Source organism: Leopardus geoffroyi, chromosome A1 (genome assembly GCF_018350155.1).
Source record: "Leopardus geoffroyi isolate Oge1 chromosome A1, O.geoffroyi_Oge1_pat1.0, whole genome shotgun sequence".
Classification (NCBI taxonomy): Eukaryota; Metazoa; Chordata; class Mammalia; order Carnivora; family Felidae; genus Leopardus; species Leopardus geoffroyi.
In genome coordinates this window covers 143,746,116-143,768,241 of record NC_059326.1, presented here as the reverse complement: position 1 = coordinate 143,768,241, position 22,126 = coordinate 143,746,116, and the positions used below count along the sequence as shown (strand labels likewise).

Genomic DNA, 22,126 nt, shown 5'->3' with positions numbered 1-22,126 from the left:
AGTTCATGCCCACAGACTCAATTGGCTTTACAATCACTAGGACCCAATAGAAAATAAAAATGGAAGGCTCTTGTTCAAAAGTTAAGAATTTCAAGACAATGGTAGCAGAACAGTAAGTCAATTGTGGGCCCTTCTAAGCATGGGGCCTTGGGTGACTGCACAGGTCTCACATCTATGAAGCCAGTCCTTTTGTATCTTCAAGGAGTTTTCAAGGATAGTGAAAGGCAAAAAATCTGTATGGAATAGAAGCTACAATTTAAGTATGTACAAGGAACTTCCTAACTTTGTAAAATCATCCCAGAGAAGGTGACATCTAAGGTCACTTTTGAAGGAGCAATGGCAGGGAAAAGGAGATATTCCAGATTGAAAAAAGGCAATTCACTTCACAAATTTCAGGAATAGGATCACTCTTAAGGAGAGCAGAAAAAGTGAACTTGAGGGTGACATAATTCAGAGTGGAAAGAGACAAAAGCCAAATATACGGAGGAAAGAGTTGAACTATTGAGTGCCTATTGTATGTCAAATTATTTCTCCCTGTGTCATAATTTTAAACACAACAATCATGTCTATTTTACAGATGGCTTAATTGAAGCCCAAGGTAGTAATTCTCAAAGGGCTCGGAGCACTTTAGGTACCTATAAATATTTTAAGACTCTCGGAGAGGGCGGGGGGTCTAACTCAAGGGCCAAGACTCCTAGCCATCAGGCCACACTGAGGCTAAGAGAGCTTTTAACCCCTCCACCTCTTGACGCATTTCACAGTCTAAAGGTACCCTTCCCTCCTCTCGCCCCGCCCCGTGTTTCACCGGGCCGGAAATTGAGCGTCTAAGTACTTCCGGGGTAACAAAGGTCGGCCCCGGCAAGATGGCGGCCCCCTTGGAGCTCAGTTGCTGGGGAGGTGGCTGGGGGCTCCCATCGGTGCACAGCGAGTCCCTGGTGGTGATGGTGAGGCCGCCTCGCGGACCAGGGCGCAGGAAAGATGGGCGGGGCCAGAGCGCGAGGCTGGCTGGGCCTGGTCTCCGCTGCTCGCCGCGGTTCCTTGCGGCGCTGCAGGGCCGAGACCGGCCGCGGCGCTTCTCGCTGTACCACATTGGGTTCCCTCCCGTGGAGTCAAAAGCCTGGCTTGTGACCCCGCCGAGGCCTTGGCGGGAGAGTCAAGGCTTCTCCGCTTGCCTGCGAGCCCACTCAGCCTTGCAAAGCTTTCTGGGCGGTGGAGCTTAAGACCAAAGCAGGCTGCGCACGCGCCCCGCTCTGCATCCCCCGAACCTTTGGGGGAACAAAGTCCCCGAAAGCTGGGTAGCTGGCGCGCGCTTCCTCGGCTAGACCTCCTGAGAGGGGTTCAGCCCCGGTGTCAGGAGTTTCTGCCTTAGGGCGACCGGGCTGTGAATTAAAGCTGCTTGCAGATTTGCACTACGTACTCAGTCTAAATGTTTTCTTACCAACTTTGTTTCAGGCTTACGCCAAATTTTCTGGTGCACCCTTGAAAGTCAATGTCATAGATAACACCTGGAGAGGTTCAAGAGGTACAGTGTAAACACAATTTTCTCCTCTCTTAAGGGACTCCCCCCCCCCCCTCCGCCCCCCAACCTCCATATCTGAATTTAAAGCTATGAAGCATATAGCCATGGAGTACCTTGGGGTTTTAGTTTCTTCTTACCATAACTTTGGCTGTGTGTTGCTTACGGTTTGGGCATTCTGAGTAATACTGTAAAGTACAAGTCAGATCAATGGAAATACGGCACTGTTCTCTACAACTGCTTTGTGAAATTGCAAAAAACTAAGATGAGCTTCTCATTTTGCCCCCTCCGAATGTGCAATTGGTATGGTTTTTAGGGGACTGCAATCTCTTCAGAGCAAATAGAAATGTTTCCTTGTATGTAAACTGTTTTTGATTGTAGGAGATGTACCAATTTTGACAACTGAAGACAACATTGTTTCTCAGCCTGCGAAAATACTAAACTTTTTAAGAAAACAGGTGGGTGGTTCCTTTTGAAGAAGTAGATTGTTCCCTACATGTTACTTAAAAAAAAAATACATTGTAAGGTTTGGGGAATTTTTTTAAATTCTTTTTTTACCAACTCAGTAGACAATTGGAGTTTGATATAAAAAGAGACTTGAGAATTACCGCTCTGAATCATGAGTTTTACTGTGATTTGAAAGTCATGTAGTGAGGAACACTCAATTTATATTTTCATGTACTTTTTTGGATTTTCTTGAAGTTTAGAAATAGGCAGGTTCAATGAAGCCATCTTTATGATTACACTTATTGGTATGATTATCACTTGAGTGAAAGCTGCCACTCACTTTCTGCTGTATATGGCATCTGAGTTCCCATCAACTAGCACCTATTTTATTTTTAAAAAGCGCTTCACTGGAGAGTTGCAGTTAAATGTCCCATGAAGTAAGGTATCTAAAACGTGTGAGCATCTAAAGATTTATATAATGCATACAAAATGTTTAAACATGTAAAGACTTTTATAAATACAAAAGTTGTAATTGGTTTTGCCAATACTTTTCTTGAAAAAATAAATCCTAGGTCAACAAAATTTAGAATTGTTCTAACTTGGAAGGCTTTCTTTATTTTTTCATGGGGAAAAAATGCAACCAATTAGAACTTCTTCCTTATTGTTAAAGGTAATAACTTCTATTTATTGTTGGTAACAACATGCCATGCGCTAAACTAGGTTGTAAACAATCACAGAATATCAATTAATAAAAAATCGTAGCTGATATTTATTGACCTTACTGTGTGCGGGATGTGCTAAGAACTGTATTTGCATTAAACGGCATTTGTCATTGAATTTGTTTTTATCATTATGCCTTTCAATATCATATTTGCCATTTTTGAGGAAGAATAGGAATCTTAATTTATTTAACTTCACTGTTTTGGGATACCCTTGACTTCTGAAGTTTTTTGGTTTTATATTTTTTAATAGAAATATAATGCTGATTATGAACTCTCAGCAAAACAGGGGGCAGATACACTGGCTTACATTGCTCTCCTTGAAGAGAAGCTTCTTCCTGCAGTGGTGAGCATTGGTGAATATTACATCATTGTAGTGACCTACTAAAAGTATGCTTTAATCTATTTAGAAGGAACATAGTGAAAAAGGCTTAAAGGAGGAAATTTCATTTATGAATTAATTTTGATTCTTTCATGTTACTGTGAAACTGGGTTCTGTTAGACATTCAGCTAAGACATGAAACAACATGAAAGATACTGTCATTTTGGAAATAAAAATTATTTGTGGAAGACAGAGTTTGTTCCTCCATGTATAGAATTTAGCTAACTATCATTCACTCCTTCAACAAATATTTATTGAGCACATATGTGCCAGGCCTTGTTCTGGGTGCCTGGGATATAGCAATCAACAAATCCACATGTTTAAAATCTTGTTTCATCCTTGAGTCATTCTAATTGGGAAAGTTTTATGAAGCCACTTTATACAAGGATATTTACCCAAAACTTTCACACTGTTTAAATGACCTTTCTTTTCATAAAAGAACATGCTTGCGTTTTTCGTTTGTTTTGTTTTGTAGCTTCACACATTCTGGGTTGAGAGTGACAATTACTTTGCTGTGACAAAGCCATGGTTTGCTTCACGAATTCCTTTTCCCTTGAGTTTGATCCTGCCTGGAAGGATGTCTAAGGGAGCACTGAATAGAATTCTCCTGACTAAAGGAGAGCCTCCCCTTTACCACCTCCGAGAAGTGGAAGCTCAGGTATGGTTGGGATTACTTTCAGAGCAAGGTCCCTCCAGGGGAGGGACAAGAGAGACAGCAGAGATGAACATCCTGGATGCCTGCTTAGAAGGACTTCTAGAGCATCTGTTCTACCTTTGAGTTGTAATTTCATCCTTACTAGATATACAGAGATGCCAAGGAGTGCCTAAATCTTCTGTCAAACAGATTGGGAACATCTCAGTTTTTCTTTGGAGATACGTGAGTGCATTCCCTTAAAAATGGTTTTCATGTTTTGTATGCATATAGTCCGTGAGTAGTTATTTAAAGCAAGTCCTCTTGCCACCCCTCCCACCCATGAGGTTTTGCTTTAAAAAAAAAAAAAAAAAAGATTTAATGAATTACTATAGTAATTTCTCTGTCCATGGTAATCAAAAATTGACTAGACATGCTATATATATGAATTTAAAATATCTAAGACTATCCCCCACTCTGTCTCATATCTTCATATAACACTTGTAAGTAAAGATGAATTTTTAATTTATAAGTTAATTTTCTTCTAAATAAAATAAATGGTTAGAGTATTAAAAAATTTTTTTTAAAACCCTCATTACATCATTTTTATAAGCTTACATGTGCAGTAAACCTTCTGAAAGACTATATTGTATACTTCAGAATTGGTAAATGTATTAGAGAAAAAATATTTTTAACATGATCCCAAGTTAATATTTTCCTATGTGTTTTTTAAAAATCCTGAATTTATTTTTAGGCCATCTACCTTGGATGCCTACGTGTTTGGTTTTCTTGCACCTCTTTATAAAATACGCTTTCCTAAAGTTCAATTACAAGAACATTTGAAACAGCTCTCCAACCTGTGCCGCTTTTGTGATGACATCCTAAATAGTTATTTTAAGCTTAGTCTTGGAGGTAAGCTGGCTTCTCTTCAGCTAATCTGCGTTTGCGTAGAATATCTGCATATTCTCCTAAGGATGGATAAGCAAAATTCATGACTTAATAAAGAAGTTTGTGTATCGTCTTTAAGTGCTGACTTACAGCATTTGAAAAAATTTTATTTTTCCAACTTTATTCCCATGTGTTAGTTCTATTTTAAATAGAGAAATATTTTCCTTTTGCCTATTCTTCTAGATTTTATACATTTCTTGCCTCTTGTTCTTCTTTAAATATTGCCCCTTTGAAGTGGATCATTTTCTTCTAAAAGTTAACTACAGGTATTTATTGAGTCCCTGCTGAAAGATAGGATCTATCCTAATGCAAATGGGCAATTATTTTAAATGTTGCTTCTAGCATTTTCCTGCGTGAACAGAAATCAGCAGCAGATTGATTTGGGTGAGGTACACTCCCATGATACCACTACTTGAAAACTGATTGCATCAGACTGGAAGTATTGTAAATAGAGGGCACCTGTCACTTAGGATATGATTCCTTGGGTGTGTGGGCCATGTGTGTAAGTGATTGGGATACTAAATTTGTATTGGGAGAGTTGGCAGAAATTGTCCTTTTAAGAAACAGCAGTTACAAGGATAGCTGGCTTAGGGACAGTTTATTTTTCATGGTGGTTTATATGTTTTTTAGAGAGAGAGGGGTGAGTCATGAAACTAAATCACTTTCAACCTTGTTACTTTGGAGCAGTGATTAGCAAACCTGGCTGGAGGACATATACAGTCTTGAGTCCTAAGCCAGAGATACCGCATTAGAATCCCTTCAGGGTAGAGCCCAGAAATCTGTATTTTTAAAGTTCTTCCAAATACTTTGGATGCCTGTTTGATAGCTGTTTGGGAGTCCCTGCCTTAGACAGCTATCCAAATAGCTGTGACTAAAGGCCTATTTCATACGGGTGGGGAAAAGGTACAGCTCAAATTGGAGAAGGAAATGAGGACCATTGTGCTCTTTTACTAATCACTTTGGCTAGTTGCATAACACTTGGCTGTCTACTTCATGGACAAATTTAGTCCTTTTGTTTAGGTTTGGTTTTGGAGTATTACTATCCCTCTTTGCCTTTGAACCCATAATGGTTTTTCTCTTTGCTTGATTTTATTTATTTTTGGAGGGCAGTGTACTTGGGAGGGTGGATAGACTCAAAATTCTTTCAGTCTGAACAGCTTTAAAGACTTTCAAAATTTTCTGTCTTTCTGATTTCTGTCCTGGCTTCTTAGGCACCTCTCCTGCTGGTCAAGAAACAGTAGACGCAAATCTGCAGAAACTCACACAACTTGTAAATAAGGAATCCAACTTGATTGAAAAGGTCAAGTTTACTTCAATCATTATTTTATAGTAGTTTAGTATTTTTCTTTCTGAAATTAATATTGTAACTTTAATTGTATAGTTAATATGCATTATTTTACCCTCTTATTTTTTAAAGAGTTTATTTTTTCATAAAGCTGCTCAAATATACATTTACTACAGTTGTATATAATATAGTGTTTTGAAGCCAGTAGTGGTTCGATTACTTTGATAGTGGTATTGGGCTTATTTTTACCACATAATTAGGATTTTTCAAGTTGGGAGACCAAAAGCCTAGCTTAAAAAAAAAAAAAAAAAAAAAAAAAAAAAAAGACAAAACAAACACACTTCTTGCTTGTCTGTTTCTGTCTCCCAAGGTTAACATTTCTTGAGATTGTAAGCACCAGTGCTGGTTCTTTCTTGTTAATCACACTATGATGTCTTTTTCTTTCTTCTACATAAACTGTTTTGCTTTGCTTCTTCTATCCTTCTCTTTTCTAATTGTTGCCCACAGTTTTTCATCATTGTGGGTATTTTGCCACTTTGGTCGTGTTCATTTGCTGAGAGAGAGATACTGAAGAAGCGGGTAGGAGAGAGAGAGAGAGAGCACGCACGCCAGTAGTGGGAATTTCAAGGGTGATTCTAATTGGAAAAATACAAGAGAGTTGATTCATTTTTTTCCCCAAGTGTCTGATCAACTTCCTTTTTTCTTATGCCAGTGAATGATACTTCATTCTTTCACTAACTAATGAGGCAATGTGGCCTAATAACACTGGCTAGCAGTTTTGAGGTCTGAATAACAGGCATTGTGTCCTATGAGCTTTCGAGTTACCTCATTGAATCCTCACAGCCGCTGTGTGTGCAGCTACTCCGTCAGTCCTATCTTACAGATAAGGATAGTGAAGCCTGGAGAGCAGTGTATGTTACCTGCCCGAGATCATTCAGGTGGTGAGAGGCAAAGGGGATTCGAACCCTACAAAATGGATTCCATCATGGGCTTTGCAGTTAGTAAGCTGCAAATGAATGAAATTATGTATCCAGTGCTAGTAGTACTAGTAGCAAGAAACCTTTGTCACTCTCTGGAATGACCTTTCTGTTTCTTTGTAGAGTATCTCATGTGTTGTTAGAACTTGAGAAGTGAGTAGGACTGAGCAGTAAAACTGTAAAAGACCAGTATTAAAGTTTAGGTGGGCTTGTTGAATGCCAAGTTTGTCTTCTTAGCCCAACCCAGTAAATCCCATGAGAGGAAAGATATTGAGTGTTAGGTGTGGATAATGGAAAGATTACTCAGATTGTTTTCGACACTTAGCTGCTGGATGAAGGCTATCCAATACAGTTTTCATTTTCTATATTTGGCAAATTCATGACAGACATGTAAAGGGAACCACGGAATACCTACATATGCAGGAGGTGAACCCAAGAGGCCCTGTCACCGCTTTGTACACTTCGATCTTGGGTCATTATCAGCATGTGAACGTTTCCTAACTCTAAATCAGGCACTCTCCTTCCCACCCCTGTTTCATATCTGCTCTTCAGTGTGGTTCACTGTTGGCTGCAGGACATAAAAGCAACAAATCCTATTGGCTACTACTGTTCGCCATTTGTGCAGAAAATCTAGAGCTTAAGAAAAAAAGAAAAAAAGTAATGTTTGGGGGACTTAGTTCTTACAAAAAAAAAAAAAAGACAACCCAATTGATTCAAGCAGTCCACTGGGAATATTTTTTCCATTGGAAAGTTAAAAGTTAATCTTTTATACTCTTTCCTTTCCTGTAAGCTGCTTGTATCTCTGCTGAGACATTTCCTCTGTGCTTTGTAAGAGCATCTGGAGGAGATAAGGGAGAGTTTTGCTCTGCACATAATCAAAACTCTGGAAAAGCCTGTTTATCAAGTGGGTAGTCAGATGCTGTTTGCTGTTGGTGTGGGATCTTTGGCGGCAACTGCTTTCAAGTCTTTTCTGAAGTTGAGCTGATAGAGAGCTCAGTACCAGGCTGTGAACCCTGCACTCTGTTTGTGGGGTGTTCTGGTTGAAAGGTAGCTTTGTAAGGTATGACTCCATTCTTTCCATATATGTGTGTGTGTGTGTGTGTGTATACACACACATGGAATATATATATGTGTGTGTATATATATATACATGGAATATATATATACACACATAAATGTATATATGTATGTATATACATATATAAATACATATGTATTTATTTATATATAAGTAATGTATAATTATTTTTGCTTCTCTTCCCTTATGTTCATCTGCTTTGTCTCTTAAATTCCACATATGAATGAAATCATATTTGTCTTTCTCTGACTTATTTCACTTAGCATAATGCACTGTAGTTCCATCCACATTGTGGCAAATGGCAAGATTTCATTCTTTTTGATTGCTAAGTAGTATTCCATTATATATATACCACATCTTTATCCATTCATCAGTCGATGGATATATGGGACCTTTCCATAATTTGGCTTGTCGATAGTGCTGCTATAAACATGGGGTGCATGTGTCCCTTCGAAACAGCACACCTGTATCCTTTGGATAAATACCTAGTAGGGCAATTGCTGGGTCATAGGGTAGTTCTCTTTTTAATTTTTTGAGAAATCTCCATACTGTTTCTGGAGTGGCTGCACCAGTTTGCATTCCCACCAGCCTGACTCAGTTCTAAATGATTCCTCTCCTAGTGTTTCCAGGGATGCTAATGTCCTCCTGAGGGCAAGTCTGAAACTCTTGGACATTTTCTCAATATGCTTCATAGTAATTTCTTTTTCTAGAGCAGGCTTAGAACTGATCTGGTGTTTGGAATACCTGGAATTCTGGATTAGGTGTAAATAGTTTCTCCTTCTATCTGTCTCTTTTCCTAGCTTCCCATGGTCTAAATACTTGCAGCCTAAAAGAATTTGTCTTTTTGAAGGGAGTACAGGTCATTTTCACTGAGGCTGTGGGGTGCAGTTGAAAGAATAATAGTATTGGAATAAGAAGACCTGGGTTTTGGGGCACCTGGGTGGCTCAGTCGGTTAAGCGTCCGACTTCGGCTCAGGTCGTGATCTCGCAGTCCGTGAGTTCGAGCCCTGCGTCGGGCTCTGTGCTGACAGCTCGGAGCTTGGAGCCTGTTTCAGATTCTGTGTCTCCCTCTCTCTGACCCTCCCCCATTCATGCTCTGTCTCTCTCTGTCTCAAAAATAAATAAAGGTTAAAGAAAAAATTTTAAAGAAGACCTGGGTTTTAATTTCAACTTTTGATACTAGCTTTGCAACCTAATGCAAATTTCTTAACCTTTCTGAGCTTCGTTTTTGCGGCTACGTAAACTAGGGAATGATCGTCTTCCATGGTTTCTTCAGTTGTGTTGGGAAGATCAAATGAGGTATTGTACATCAACATAATTAGTAAACTGTGGAGCTTAGTGTATCAGAAGTAATGCTTTTCCACTTACTATACTAGGAGACCTCTTAAATCCAGTTGTGATGTGGTTGAGTTCAGTAGAATATTCATTTTGTGGAATTGCTATAATTTTGCAGAGGCATCAAGGATGAGCAATATTGCTTGTACACATAAACTGAGTTAGCTGGTATTTGAGGTATGACATTTAGAGTTCCTGTGAGATTATCTGTAAGAAAAAGGTTTCTCGAGCAGTCCTGGAACCATATGGTTCTGTATTCTTCTAGGCTATAGTTTGGATGAGGAGGTCACAGTCCACGAAAGTGGTACCACAGCCATCAGTCACATGTACTTTTTGTACTTCCCACAGATGGATGACAATCTTCGCCAAAGCCCTCAACTTCCTCCTCGGAAACTGCCAACACTCAAATTGACTCCAGCAGAAGACGAAAATAATTCCTTACAACGACTATCACCCTGACAGTCATCGTGCTTTGTGTCCACAGTCATGATTATTGCAGTAATCTCTTACACTAAGTGTGAAGGCAAAAAGAAAATGCCATTAGTAGGTATAAGGGAGACTCTAAAAAGAAACTTTCTATGACATCTATTTTTTCTTAATTAGGAAGCTTGTATTTTGACCTGGCAGTGCACTTTAGATAACATCAAAGTGAATGCTAAATGAACTTGGGGAACAAAGAAAACATATTGTACTGTATATTAAAAAAAACCAAAAACCTGCCTTAATCTTGGCAGATTTTTGCCTTTATTTCATATGTTGCTGACCAAAAGCTAGAATTCTGTTCTGAATGTGCACTCTTATTTATTCAAGTTATTTTATTAATTTCGTTTTCTTAGAACAGTTTGAATATCTAATAGGTGGCTCTTTGAGGCTTTTTTCTTCTGTTTAGAAATTTGATGACTTTAGACATTAGGAAAAATGTAATATTCTAATATTCTATTCACTTCAATAGAAAAGTCTATTTAAAAAACAAAGAGGAATGTGCTTTTTAATTATGCTCTCAGAAGCGTAATCTTTTGGGAGGATTAGTACCATAGATATGTATATATATAAATATCAAAGGTGGTTACATATAATATTCATCTGACTATATGCACTTCTGGTATTTGCTGATGTGTTCAATATAAGGTTGACAAGGACGCTTTTAGTTTATTGGGCAAATGTGGCAGCTTTAGACCTGTGTATTTGTAGTACATTTTTAACTTTAGTAATCTCTTTCTTGGATTGATTTCAGGAGAACTGAGTATGTTGGTCATCGTTATTACGCCAGGCTGTAAAGTCTTACTGGAATTTGCCCAGTTGTTAGACCTTCCTCAGCCAGAGTAATAGAAGTACCTACTGTGTGCCTGGTCCAAGTTCACCAGGCTTGGTTCAGACCAGTGTTCTTTCAGAAGAAGCCTATCATGTAGTCAAAAGCGTTATGGCAACTTATTATTTTCCATATAGTTAAACTACAACAGTTGAATGATCCAGTGGAATATGCAGAGATAACAATAGTTTTTAAAGAACATTTTCTACTTATTGGTTACTGAACTGTTGAAGGATTTGTTGTGCAGGTGGTTTTGCTTAGAATAGAATCTTGCATACTTTAGTGGCTGAGGTGCTCCTGTTGTGCTAAAACCACTTCTGGATTTTTTTTAATTATGGGCTCATGTTTTTGATTAGTGTCTTAAAAGATTACTATGGTGCTCAGCAAATCTTATCACATCCTGCAGAAACTCCCGTGTTAAGAAAACAGTTTTGTAGTCAAGAGACTCCCCTAATTTGGGCTGAATGGAGCTCAGCTGTATTTGACCCGCATCCTCCCAGTTTGTTCATGTATTAGGTATTATACAGGAGTCTTTAAGTCACTGTAAATATTTTTTCTTGAAAGTTTTAATTAAATGAGAAACAAGGTAATCTTCAAAATCTTGTTCATCTGTTTGGATGCATTTAGGGAAAGTAATGAGTTTCACATTACTTATACAACAGGTTTGTGTGTTTTGTATTAATTTTCCATTAGACTCCAGCATCCAAAACCTGTATGAATATGCTATGTTGAAAATCATTACCATAGGACTTTATTGTCCCCTGGGGTCCATGTATATTGGAGAAGGGTGGTTAACACATTAATCAGACATCTGGTTATGCTGTAGTTAGAGGTGATCATTTTCAATCATGATTTATATTAAACCTTCTAAGAAGCATTTGAAGTGGCTTAAAATTGTCAAATACATAAAACAGGACAATTAAAATTAGTTTTTGGAAAACTAAAAAATGGGGGAGAGAGAGCTATACCAACCCTAACAGATTCTAAAATCAAGTGGTAAATTTAACTCCCAAATTTCTCCATGGTCACAGTCCAAAGTAATACTGGGTTATGTAACAGTTTTCTGTCAGTAAAACTACTAATGCCCATGGTAAGAAATGTGTTCAAATTTTTATAAGAATGTGAGATCATGTTCTTTTGACACAGAATTCAGCCAGTAATCATACTGTAATATTTCATGTGTTGAAAGTTTAATGAAAAGACATCATTTTAGAATGACAAGGATTTGTCATATTTTAGTAGAAAAGACAACTGTAAATATGATTTATTTCTTTTTGGTCATTCCTGCTTTGACTTGCCTTTAGCCTTGCAGTAGGTAGGGTCTGATGTTTCCAGACTACCTTTCCTAAGATGCAAAATGTGATTTACATAAGTGAGAATTTATATATGGGGCTACTTAGTTGAGCATTTTGGGGACTGGCCAACAAGATGCTCGGAAGCTATAACTGAGTATAACCTGCTCCAGGGAGCAGCCACACATATAGCAAGCTCTTAGAAAGGAACAGCTTTCCAGATTGGGAAGAGAATTTGCGATCAGCCTGGCAGGATGTGCTTTGGATAAAGTTTGAGTTTGCTGAGATGGATGGCCCACAGTCTTAAACAAAATACTGTGAGCTATTTTCTTTTGGATGTGATGGTGGAATATGATAAAAGGGACTATGTGTTTATGTTTGGTGCTAGTATAGGATTAGAAAATTGATCAGATAACTCCCATAAGATAAAGATCCCTCATCAACACATTGTCATCAGTCATCCATAAGACCCATCACTTCTTATAACAGTAAATACCCTGTAGAGAGCATTGAGGATGGTCATTCCTACACAATGGTTTTTTTTCCCTTACAAAGGTTGGCATTGACAAATTCCAGCTTAGGTATGTTTGCATTATTTTGGGGATACTAGAGAGTTCAAGATTCTTACAATAAATCCAAGCATGTTGATTTCTATTCGTAATTTCTATTCATTTAATGTTGCCAGATATATTAACATGAAGGAATAAGGGAGCTTATTTCAATAACAGCTAAGTTAAAGTTTTTAGAAGCTGCAAAAGTGGGAAACCATTGGACATCAAAAGAGGCAGAGATTGGTAACAGTGACAGAATCTCAGAAAAACAATTTTTAAGGTACCTTCATGTGATAAACGTGGTATTTGAAGTCAGCAGTATGTTTTCATAGAGCCTCTTCCAAGAATATGTGTTCATCAGGCCTATTAGGTTTTTTGACAGTTTTTCATGTTGTCAAAAGTGTTAACCCTTTAAAAGCCAAAATATAAATAAAGGTAAGAAGCTGAGTGATGGATACACAGTCTGTAGTATTTTTGCAACTTCTTGTGAGTCTATAATTTCAAAATAAAAGAGTTTTAAAAGTAAGTAAATGTATCATTATCTAAACTACAAATTTAAATTTAATGATCCAAACACAGTATTTACTATTCAGTTTCTGACAAATACATAATGTAAATTAAATATAATTTACTTCCTTCTTAATTTTAAAGAAAAAAACAACTCAGGTTTGTAATGAATGGTTATCTAAAGATCTGTTTTGCCTCACCAGAAAAGAAAAAACAATAACCTAAAACTAAGAATTCCTTTTCCCTATAAAATATGCTCTGGTTTTTATATTTGTAATAGTGTCATTTTCTTCCTATGGTACCTGGGTTTACTTCCAAGGATAAATACGTTGAAAACAGTCCTTGTGTGTCTTCATGTGGTCGTCCTTTGCTTTGCTGTGTTATCTCTAATTACACGGTGTGACGAGACGACATGAGGACCGGGCTTTAATGAAGCAAGTGCAGTCTGTGTTTTTTGTCCTAAGCTCATAGGGATTTAGTAATTGACTTTGTCTTGGTTTGGTTATTTATATAATTGGAATCCTGAGCAGAGCCACTGAGTATAATCTGGGTTGTGATTGTCGTCTTTTGTGTATATTGTTGGCACTGAGAATTATCTTTTGCCTTTTTTTCTTGTTCAGCCCTGTGGAATATACATGTGCTTTTCGGTGTTTTCACTTTTCTTAAATAGATTATGAAGAAATTCGTTGTTCATTACATGAACTAAAGGTTTGTAATCCTTTTATCCTCAAAAGTTTAATTGAAGTGTCATTGGAGGTTCAGAATGCTGCTTTACTCTGAAAGTAAAGATGAAGTTTTGGTTTTTTTTAATGGTTTGCAAAATATTTTGGTCCAAAACTCAGGATGTACTGTTTGCTCAGGGCGCAGCTTCCCAGCCCTAGACTTAAAACCACTGTGATTGAGGTGAGGAGGTATTCTAAGAAAGGGAAACTTTGAGCTGGACTTGTATAGGAAGGGGACTTGTTATGATAGAAGAGCATTCTTAGCAAAACAAAGTAGTTTCTTTAAAAAATTCACAGAAAAATAAGTGTTTTTGCATCGTGATTATTGTTCATTTGAAATGATACTGTAAGAACTGTAAAAAACATCTTTTAGTTTCTTGGAGAAGTAGGTGGGTTTTGGCAGATTCTATCATTATTAGGTCAGTAGAGGGTTCTGTTGTCAAAAAAGTTTGGGAAATGCTTGGTTAGACAACATTAAGTTCCTAGAGCCTTTCTGAACCTTTGAAATGCTATTGTGTAGTTTCAATCTCCAACAAAGGTCTGCATTTTATACACTATTTTCCTGATTTATTGTATGTGGTTTTTGGTGTGTGTGTGTGTGTGTGTGTGTGTGTGTGTGTGTGTGTTTAAAGTAGGTCTTGTGGGATTTATATGCTGAAAAGCATACTTGGGGAAATGCTGCCCTGGAGTGTTTTTGCTTGTTTGTGCTCATTGCAAAGGTTTCCTGTTGTTAGGTGCTGCTCTAGTGAGTGGTGATAAAATGGAAAGACAGGTCAGGACTCCCTTGGACCCTGAAGTTGAGAGAGGGGTGGCCATGTGTTTAAACAGTTTGGTTATTTAGGCACCTGTGAGGCCCCTGGTCAGTCAGTCATCCCTTTTCCCTAGAATCCCATTTGGCTTGGAACATCTGCACAAGGGTGTGACCTGGTGGTTCCAGGTGTCTGTGAGACAGAGGGAACTAGCTTGGAATTCCAGAACAATTTTCCAAACCATGTTTGGCTGTGCTTTAAAAGTGACAAAAAGGTGATGGGATTTATAGTGGTAAAGCCACATACAAGCTGCTGATTTTATAAATACATACGCACACACATACACACATGCACATATACACGGTGTTGTAGAAAGTTTACAGTTGTGTCAGTGACCAAGCAAAAGAAATTTAATATTTTCAAGTTCTAGTCTAGTACTGAAGACATGTTCTAAACAAGGATTGCATATTTGTGTGCATTTTCTAGGATGAGGGTTTTCAGTTTTCATAAAATTCTCAGCAGTTTCCTTTAAAAAAATTTTTTTTAATGTTTTTATTTTTGAGAGAGAGAGCGCAAGCAGGGAAGGAGGAGAGAGAGAGGGAGACAAAGAATCCGAAGCAGGCTTCAGGCTCTGAGCTGTCAGAACAGACCCCAACATGGGGCTCAAACTCACAAACCGTGAGATCGTGACCTGAGCCGAAGTCAGACACTTAACCGACTTAGCACCTAGGCATTCCCTCAGCAGTTTCTATAGCCTAAAAAATTTAAACATCACTAGACTTCTAAATGTCAGAGGACTAAGTATGTTTGATCTCCTTTCAAAGTATAAAACCAGATCTCGAATAGGGCATAAGGATGCTCTTTGTTTCTTCTCCGCAGTGTGTCCAGTTGCATATTTGGAACTCCACACTGTGATTATGTATTTGATAGAAAGCTGGACTTTGGCTTTGAGTTGTGTAACGGTGAACATCTAGCCATGTGAAAAGCAGTTCGATCTCTGTTCTGATTCTTCAGTTTTCCTCATGCACATTCAGAGAAATGCCTTTTAATCATTTAGTTTACGTGCCTCAGGTTGTTGGAAATCAAGAAAAATGGCTTGCCAGGGTTTGCGTCAGTCATCAGTGAGTCACGCACTGTCGAGAAGGGTGTGCCGGCCCCTCTCTGTTTAGACTGTTGGCTACTTCTCTTGCACTGCTCGTGTCTCTTTTCTTGGAGAAGGAAGGCTGTACTCAAGCTTTTATGTTAATTGCATAAAGATGAGCTTTATTCCTCTTCTGATTCAATGTTTTAGTTTGTACAATAGGAGATAACATGTTTCCATTTTTCTAATCATTTTGAAATGGAAATTTGAGGTGTTTGCAATGTAACTGTAGCTTTCTAGACGATTGACAGCAAAGAAGATAAATAAGAAATCTATGTGTCTACATATTGGTTTTGTCTCACCAAGCCTCTCTTTGGTAAATATTTTAAATATCTGTCATACTGTACAAATTACTATAGTTTTATTGTAAAGTAAACATCTGAAAATAAGCAATGTTGGTCATAATTTAAATATTCTAGTCATGCCTAGTGTGAATATATTTTACTCAGAGACTGTGTATAAATACCCAGAAGTGGTAATGATGATCAATGTTGTAAAGAATTTATTCTGATAAGTGAGAAACTGGATATAATGTCAAAATAGCTATTTTCACAATAAAATCTCAAATTGCCTGAATGTCTATTAATTTCTGATTTAATGTTAACAATTCCTTGAGGTAATTATTTCCATTGGGAAGAATTTTTGAGTGTTTAAAAATGGTTATTCAGTGCTGGAACTGAGCTAGGTAGGATTTTAAATGTTCATTCTTTCTATGATACATTGAGGTCACTTGTGCTCTTTTTACCCTGAGCTCAGGCAGCTTGGAGGCCTGCTCCCTCAGCCACTGGTATGCAAATGACTGAGAGGGCTCAAACAGTTTTGCAGGGCTACAGCTCATCCCTGTGGCCCTGTAAGTTTCTTCAAAATTTTCCCTTTTGCCCACCTAGACAGCCCAGTGATGTTGCATGTAATTGAATGGATGACATACACAGAGAAAAATGCATTTTAGTGGGGGATTGGGGTCAGTGTGTGGTGGGGGAAGATGTTCATTTTTTTTGGCTGCCACCCCCCTTAAGAAAATTTTTTTTAATGTTTATTATTTATTATTGAGAGAAAGACAGAGCATGAGCATGGGAGGGGCAGAGAGAGGAGCAGACACAGAATCCAAAGCAGGCTTCAGGCTCTGAGCTGTCAGCCAGAGCCTGATGTGGGGCTCGAACTCACAAACCACGAGATCATGACCTGAGCTGAAGTCAGACGCTGAACCGACAGACACCTAGGCGCCCCCTCCCACCTTTTATAAATGGGATAGGATATATGGGTATATAGAATCCTGTTACAACTTTGGTTAAGTAAGGGCAGTTTCCCTGAAGGGGTGAATGCCTTTGTTAGTAGAATTAAATTTAAAAAAAATTTTTTTTTTTTTTTAGAAAGGGACCTGAGCAGGGGAGAGGGGCAGAGAGAGAGAGGTATTGAGAGAGAGCGAATCCCAAGCAAGCTCCATGCTCAGCACAGAGCCCAACACAGGCTCAATCCCAAGACCCTGGGATCATGACCTGAGCCAAAATCAAGAGTCAGACACTCAACCGATTAAACCACTGAGGCACTCCTAGAATTAATTTGAGTATAATTAACATATGGTAAAATGCATCAATCCTCCAAGTAAAGCTGTCAGATATATCAGATATATAAGTATTTCTCTCACATGAGAATCTGGCTACATCATTATTGGTACTTCTATCCCCAAAGAACACAAGTCCTAACTGCTTATGAACTGTAGGTTCTAGGTGAAAGGTTCCTGGGTAAATTGAAGTGATTACTAATGATCACCTGCTTTCTGTAAGAGAGCAGGAAAGAAGAGGTGCTACTGTGGAATAATGGAAATCTTTTGAGGAAAGAGAACTATTTGGAGTTACAAAGCTGAGAACCACACAACAAAGGTCTTCAAAAATTTTATTTCTTAATTGCTCAGCTCAGAGGCTTCACTTGGGTCTGGGATTGTTTTGGGTGCTCAAAACCTTGTGGATGACTCTTTAGTACCATGTCCTTCAGTGGATGTAGCTACGACATAAACCAAGCTCTGTTTTTCCTTTGCCACTAATAGCAGCTGTCAGGAGGAAAACTTTTAAGCTTCGCCAAAATGGGAGCTTGTCCTAAGTGAATCTCCATACGAGAAACATTGAGATAATGGGGTTCCAGTATGATCACTCAGGGTGGCAAAATATGTTTGAGGCGAGCCCGTATGACACTGAGAAGGAAATGGTTGTGGAGGAATGTGAGGGTTTGTCTTACTCAAAAGCATCTTGTAACTAAGTTCCTTATTGTAGAGCAAAGATAAACTAGTCCCTTCTTGAACTGACAAGAGCTTCAAGAGAAAGAATGAGAAACCATGGCCCATTTCTTCAGGTATATGACTCAGCCTCCTGGAATGCGTTGGACATCTGTGATGAAGACATGAAGACAGCTGTGCATCATCAAAGACATTTCTAATTTCTAACGCAGCCAACTTGAGGCTCCAAAAGTTGTTCTTTGCCAAGGGAGCAGAAGCTATTATATTTATCCTACTTTTTGAGTAAGCAAGTGAAAACAATACGAAATACAATAAAGGATTGGTTCCTCAGATCCTACTTTGGGGGAGGTGGTCCTTTTAAGAATTCAGGAAATCTTTTGGTACAGAAGAAAGTATGACACTATCCGAATATCGCAGGTAAGACCAAACAGATTTCAGTTTTATGTTAAATGCATGAAGCAAACTGACTTATCTGTAGACTCTTAGCTTGTGCCTATACTGATATATGTCCCAGTTTTCTCCAGGAGGGGGGAAAATTGCCTTTTTCACTTAGTGAATGTGATTTAGTTTGTGTTACACATAACATCCGAATCACAGGGTCACTACTGCTAAAATAGGTCAACAGGTTTAGTCAACAGGTTTAGGAAAGGTGTGAAGGGATATAGTAAATGTAGAAATTAGAAGGAAAAAAACCCAAGAGAAAGGAACTCTAGATATGATGTCATTGGGGCTCTGGGGAGGAAGATGGATGGAATGGAGAAAGTGGATTTTAGAGTAAGAAAGCCCAGCTTAACACAATATACCAACTGGTAATTTTGAGCAAGCTACCTGATTCTTAGTCTACCTTGCTGTTTACTACAATGCGGGGCAGTAACAGGATCTGAATGTAGGAACAGTTTTATGTGTGTGGGTTTTTTTTTTTAATTATTAAAATTTAAAAGCTACCAAAAAAACCCTCTTATGAGTAACCTCTGTTAACATATTGGTATCTGGTTTTTTTAGTCTTTTTCTGTACACACGCATACACAATCCTGTGTATACAGTAATCCCACAGTACACACTATTCTCTAATACACTTTCTCATTTAATATTTACAAAATATTATAGGCCATTACATGTTCTACATGACTTTTAAAGGCTATGAACAATTTCTTTTTTTTTTTTTTTAGTTTTTATTTTTGAGAGAGACAGACAGCGGGGGAAGGGCAGAGAGACAGAGAATCCCAAGTAAGCTCTGCACTGAAAATGCATCCCAATGTGGGGCTCAAACTCATGAACCGTGAGATCATGACATGAGCCGAAACCAAGAGTTAGATGCTCAACCGACGGAGCCACCCAGGTGCCCCAAGGCTATGCACAATTTCACTGTATGGATGTAGTATTGTTTATTTCATTCCTTGTGATGGACATTAAGATAAATTCCTCTTTTTAACTGTTCTTGTTACATATTCTTAAACTGTTTTCTCAGGAAAATTGCACTACTTTATCTTCTCTGTAGCCCTATGTAGGAGAGCCTTTATTACTACAACCTCATGAGCTTCAAGTATTCTCTCTCACTTCACCACTTTATAGGTAAAAGATAGCACATTTATTTATTTAATATGTATTTTTTAAATGTTTATTTAGTTTTGAGAGGCAGAGACAGAGACAGAGAGAGTGGAAGTGGGGGAGGGCCAGAGAGAGGGAGACCCAGAATCTGAAGCAGGCTCCAGGCTCAGAGCTGCCAGCACAGAGCCCAATGCGGGGCTCATACTCACAAACCATGATATGATCTGAGCCAAAGTCGGACGCTGAACCAACTGAGCCATCCAGACACCCCTTTCTTTCTTTTTTTTCTAAGTAGGCTCCACATCCAATGTGGAGCCCAGCGCAGGTTCTAACTCATGATCCTGAGATCAAGACCTGAGCTGAGAGCAAGAGTTAGATAGTCAGATGACTGAGCCACCCAGGTGCCCCTATTTATTTAATATGTATTTCTTTGATAACTTGTAAGGTTGACTATTTTCCTATATGTCTATAGTCCATTTGTATTTCTTCTCTGTGTTGTCTAGTCATCCTCTGCATAAAAGGCAAATGATTTCACTTCTCTGAAACCCTGTTTTCTTAGCTGTAAGATGGGGTTTCCATGTGGTCTGAATGGGATAACACATTGCACATCCAGAATATGGCAGGTGCTCAACATTATTATTTCCCTTCATGTTCTTTCCTGGATTAGGATATCCTGGAGGATGGAGATTCTTTTCTTTATTGTATCTTAGCACAGTGCTTGGAACATAGAAAGAGCTCAAAAAGTTTTTGAGGAAGGAAGAATAGATAGGATTTGAAAACATTTTGAGCATAGCAGGAAAAGGAGTGAGAAAAGCTGAAGCCAAGATCCAATGAATCAGCAGTGAGAAAACTGGTGGCTTCCTCAGAAGCTTGCTATTAAAATGGAAGAATTTAAATTTTATTCTTAAAACTCTACCAAGAAACAATTTCTTATAGACTGAAATGGCTGAAGGACACTAAATTCCTATATTCATGTAAGTAGGCTTGTAAAGTTGTTGTTGTTGTTTTTTTTTTTTTTTTTTTTTTTTTTTTGTAAGCAAAGGAGTATTTTCAGTATGCTAGGAAAGGTGACTAAAGGAATTCATAATTAACTTTTTATAAAGTGAATAGTAAATGAATTTAAAATATGATTAATCTTGGTTTTCACATTCGATTTTCCTAGACTGGGAGTAATGTGTAATAATAATGTAATCATATTTCAAAATGTTTATGAGTTAGAATGACCCTGAGTGGTGGTGCCTCAAATGGAAGGAAGAAGATTGGTGATAGGTCTTGTTTTATTCAACATGTCCTGTGACTGTGGGGGAGAGGGAATCAGTGGTTTGTTAATGAGATTTGCAGATGGCTTTAAATCGAGAGGTATTGTAAACAGCAGGAATGACAGAGAAATGATACAAGAGGAGCTGGAAAGGTTAGGAACATGGACAGGAAATCAAGTGATTCAGGCTGGAGTAATGCAAGCCAATATGACATTTGGGGCCAAATATGAAGAAATGCAGATATGCCATGAAAGAGACAAACATGGAAAACAGTCATCTCAAAGGAGTTTGGGGGGTGGTACTAGAGACCAGGAAAGGTAGGAAGCAGGAACCACTGGTTGCTGAATGCCTACTATGTGCCCCAAACTATGATTTGGTACACTCTGTGTTGATTTCTCCCTCCCTTCCTTCCTCCCTCCCTTCTTCCTTCCTTCTTCCCTTCCTTTTTCCCTTCCCTTCCCTTCCCTTCCCTTCCCTTCCCTTCCCTTCCCTTCCCTTCCCTTCCCTTCCCTTCCCTTCCCTTCCCTTCCCTCCCTATTCTATACATGATTTAGTGTTCATGTTACTCATGCTCATCATGGTAAGTGTAAGTGTATTCTTAATCCCCTTTATCTATTTCACCCATCCCCCACCCACCTCCCCTCTGGCCATCACCAGCTGTTCTCTGGATTTATGAGTCTGTTTTTTGGTTTGTCTCTCTTTTTCTTCGTTTGTTCATTTGTTTTGTTTCTTAAATTCCACATGAATGAAATCATATGGTATTTGTCTTACTCTGGCTGACTTATTTCACTTAGCATTATACCCTCTAGGTCTATCCATGTTGTAAATGGCAAGATCTCATTTTTTTTTAATGGCTGAGTAATATTTTGTTATATACATATATAAATCTTATTTATCCATCCATTTATGGATGGACACTTGGGTTGCTTCCAATAGCCATAATTCAGCTACTGTAAATAATGCTGCAATAAACAGTGGAGGGGGGGGGGTGTATATCTTTTCAAATTAGTGTTTTTGTTTTCTTTGGAAATGCAAATTGATGCAGCCAAAATGCTATGTAGGTTCCTCAAAAAATTAAAACCAGAATTACTGTATGATCCAGTAATTCCACTACTGGGTATTTACCCAAAGAAATGAAAACACTGATGTGTTGATTTCTTTTTGACCAAGGTTAAGCAATTCAGTACTGTGTAAGAAAGAGTTTTTGAGGATTAATTATGCACAAAAGCTCAGTGCTTAAACAAAAGCTCAGCCTTCCTCTGTTGGTCCTAATGTTTGTTAGAGTGTTATAAGTACTGGAGAGCATTGTGGAAGTCCCAGAATCTCCAGAAAAGCTCTAGAAGGAAAGGTCCTTCACATTCCTACCCAAGCATTTCTTACTCAGTGTATATTTCTGAGAATTCTTGGCACAGTTTTCCCTAGGCTATCCTAGTTGCCATCAGCATGATGGAGGCACCACAGAACCTTTCTCAAGTTAGCACAGGAGTCCAGCTTAAGCAA

The 22,126-nt window shown here is 38.3% G+C and overlaps 1 protein-coding gene across 4 annotated transcripts; it reads left to right on the top strand.

Moving 5' to 3' along the window:
• The first annotated feature begins 832 nt into the window (after window positions 1-832).
• Window positions 833-16,165, top strand: MTX3 (metaxin 3). 4 transcript variants are annotated; one of them, XR_006716756.1, is made up of 10 exons: window positions 848-944; window positions 1,453-1,522; window positions 1,898-1,974; window positions 2,936-3,028; window positions 3,540-3,722; window positions 3,865-3,941; window positions 4,450-4,607; window positions 4,986-5,082; window positions 5,855-5,943; window positions 9,667-9,693. XR_006716756.1 is itself a non-coding variant. In XM_045496791.1 (9 exons), exons 1-9 carry the CDS (start codon window positions 864-866, stop codon window positions 9,775-9,777), a joined length of 939 nt encoding a protein of 312 aa, XP_045352747.1. In that variant the 5' UTR covers window positions 843-863; the 3' UTR covers window positions 9,778-16,165. The 4 variants fall into 4 exon arrangements, 3 of the variants coding, with proteins under 3 accessions (XP_045352770.1, XP_045352747.1, XP_045352757.1); XM_045496791.1 differs by lacking the exon at window positions 4,986-5,082 and having other exon boundaries at window positions 843-944; window positions 9,667-16,165; XM_045496814.1 differs by lacking the exons at window positions 4,986-5,082; window positions 5,855-5,943 and having other exon boundaries at window positions 833-944; window positions 9,667-16,165.
• The last annotated feature ends 5,961 nt before the right edge of the window (window positions 16,166-22,126 follow it).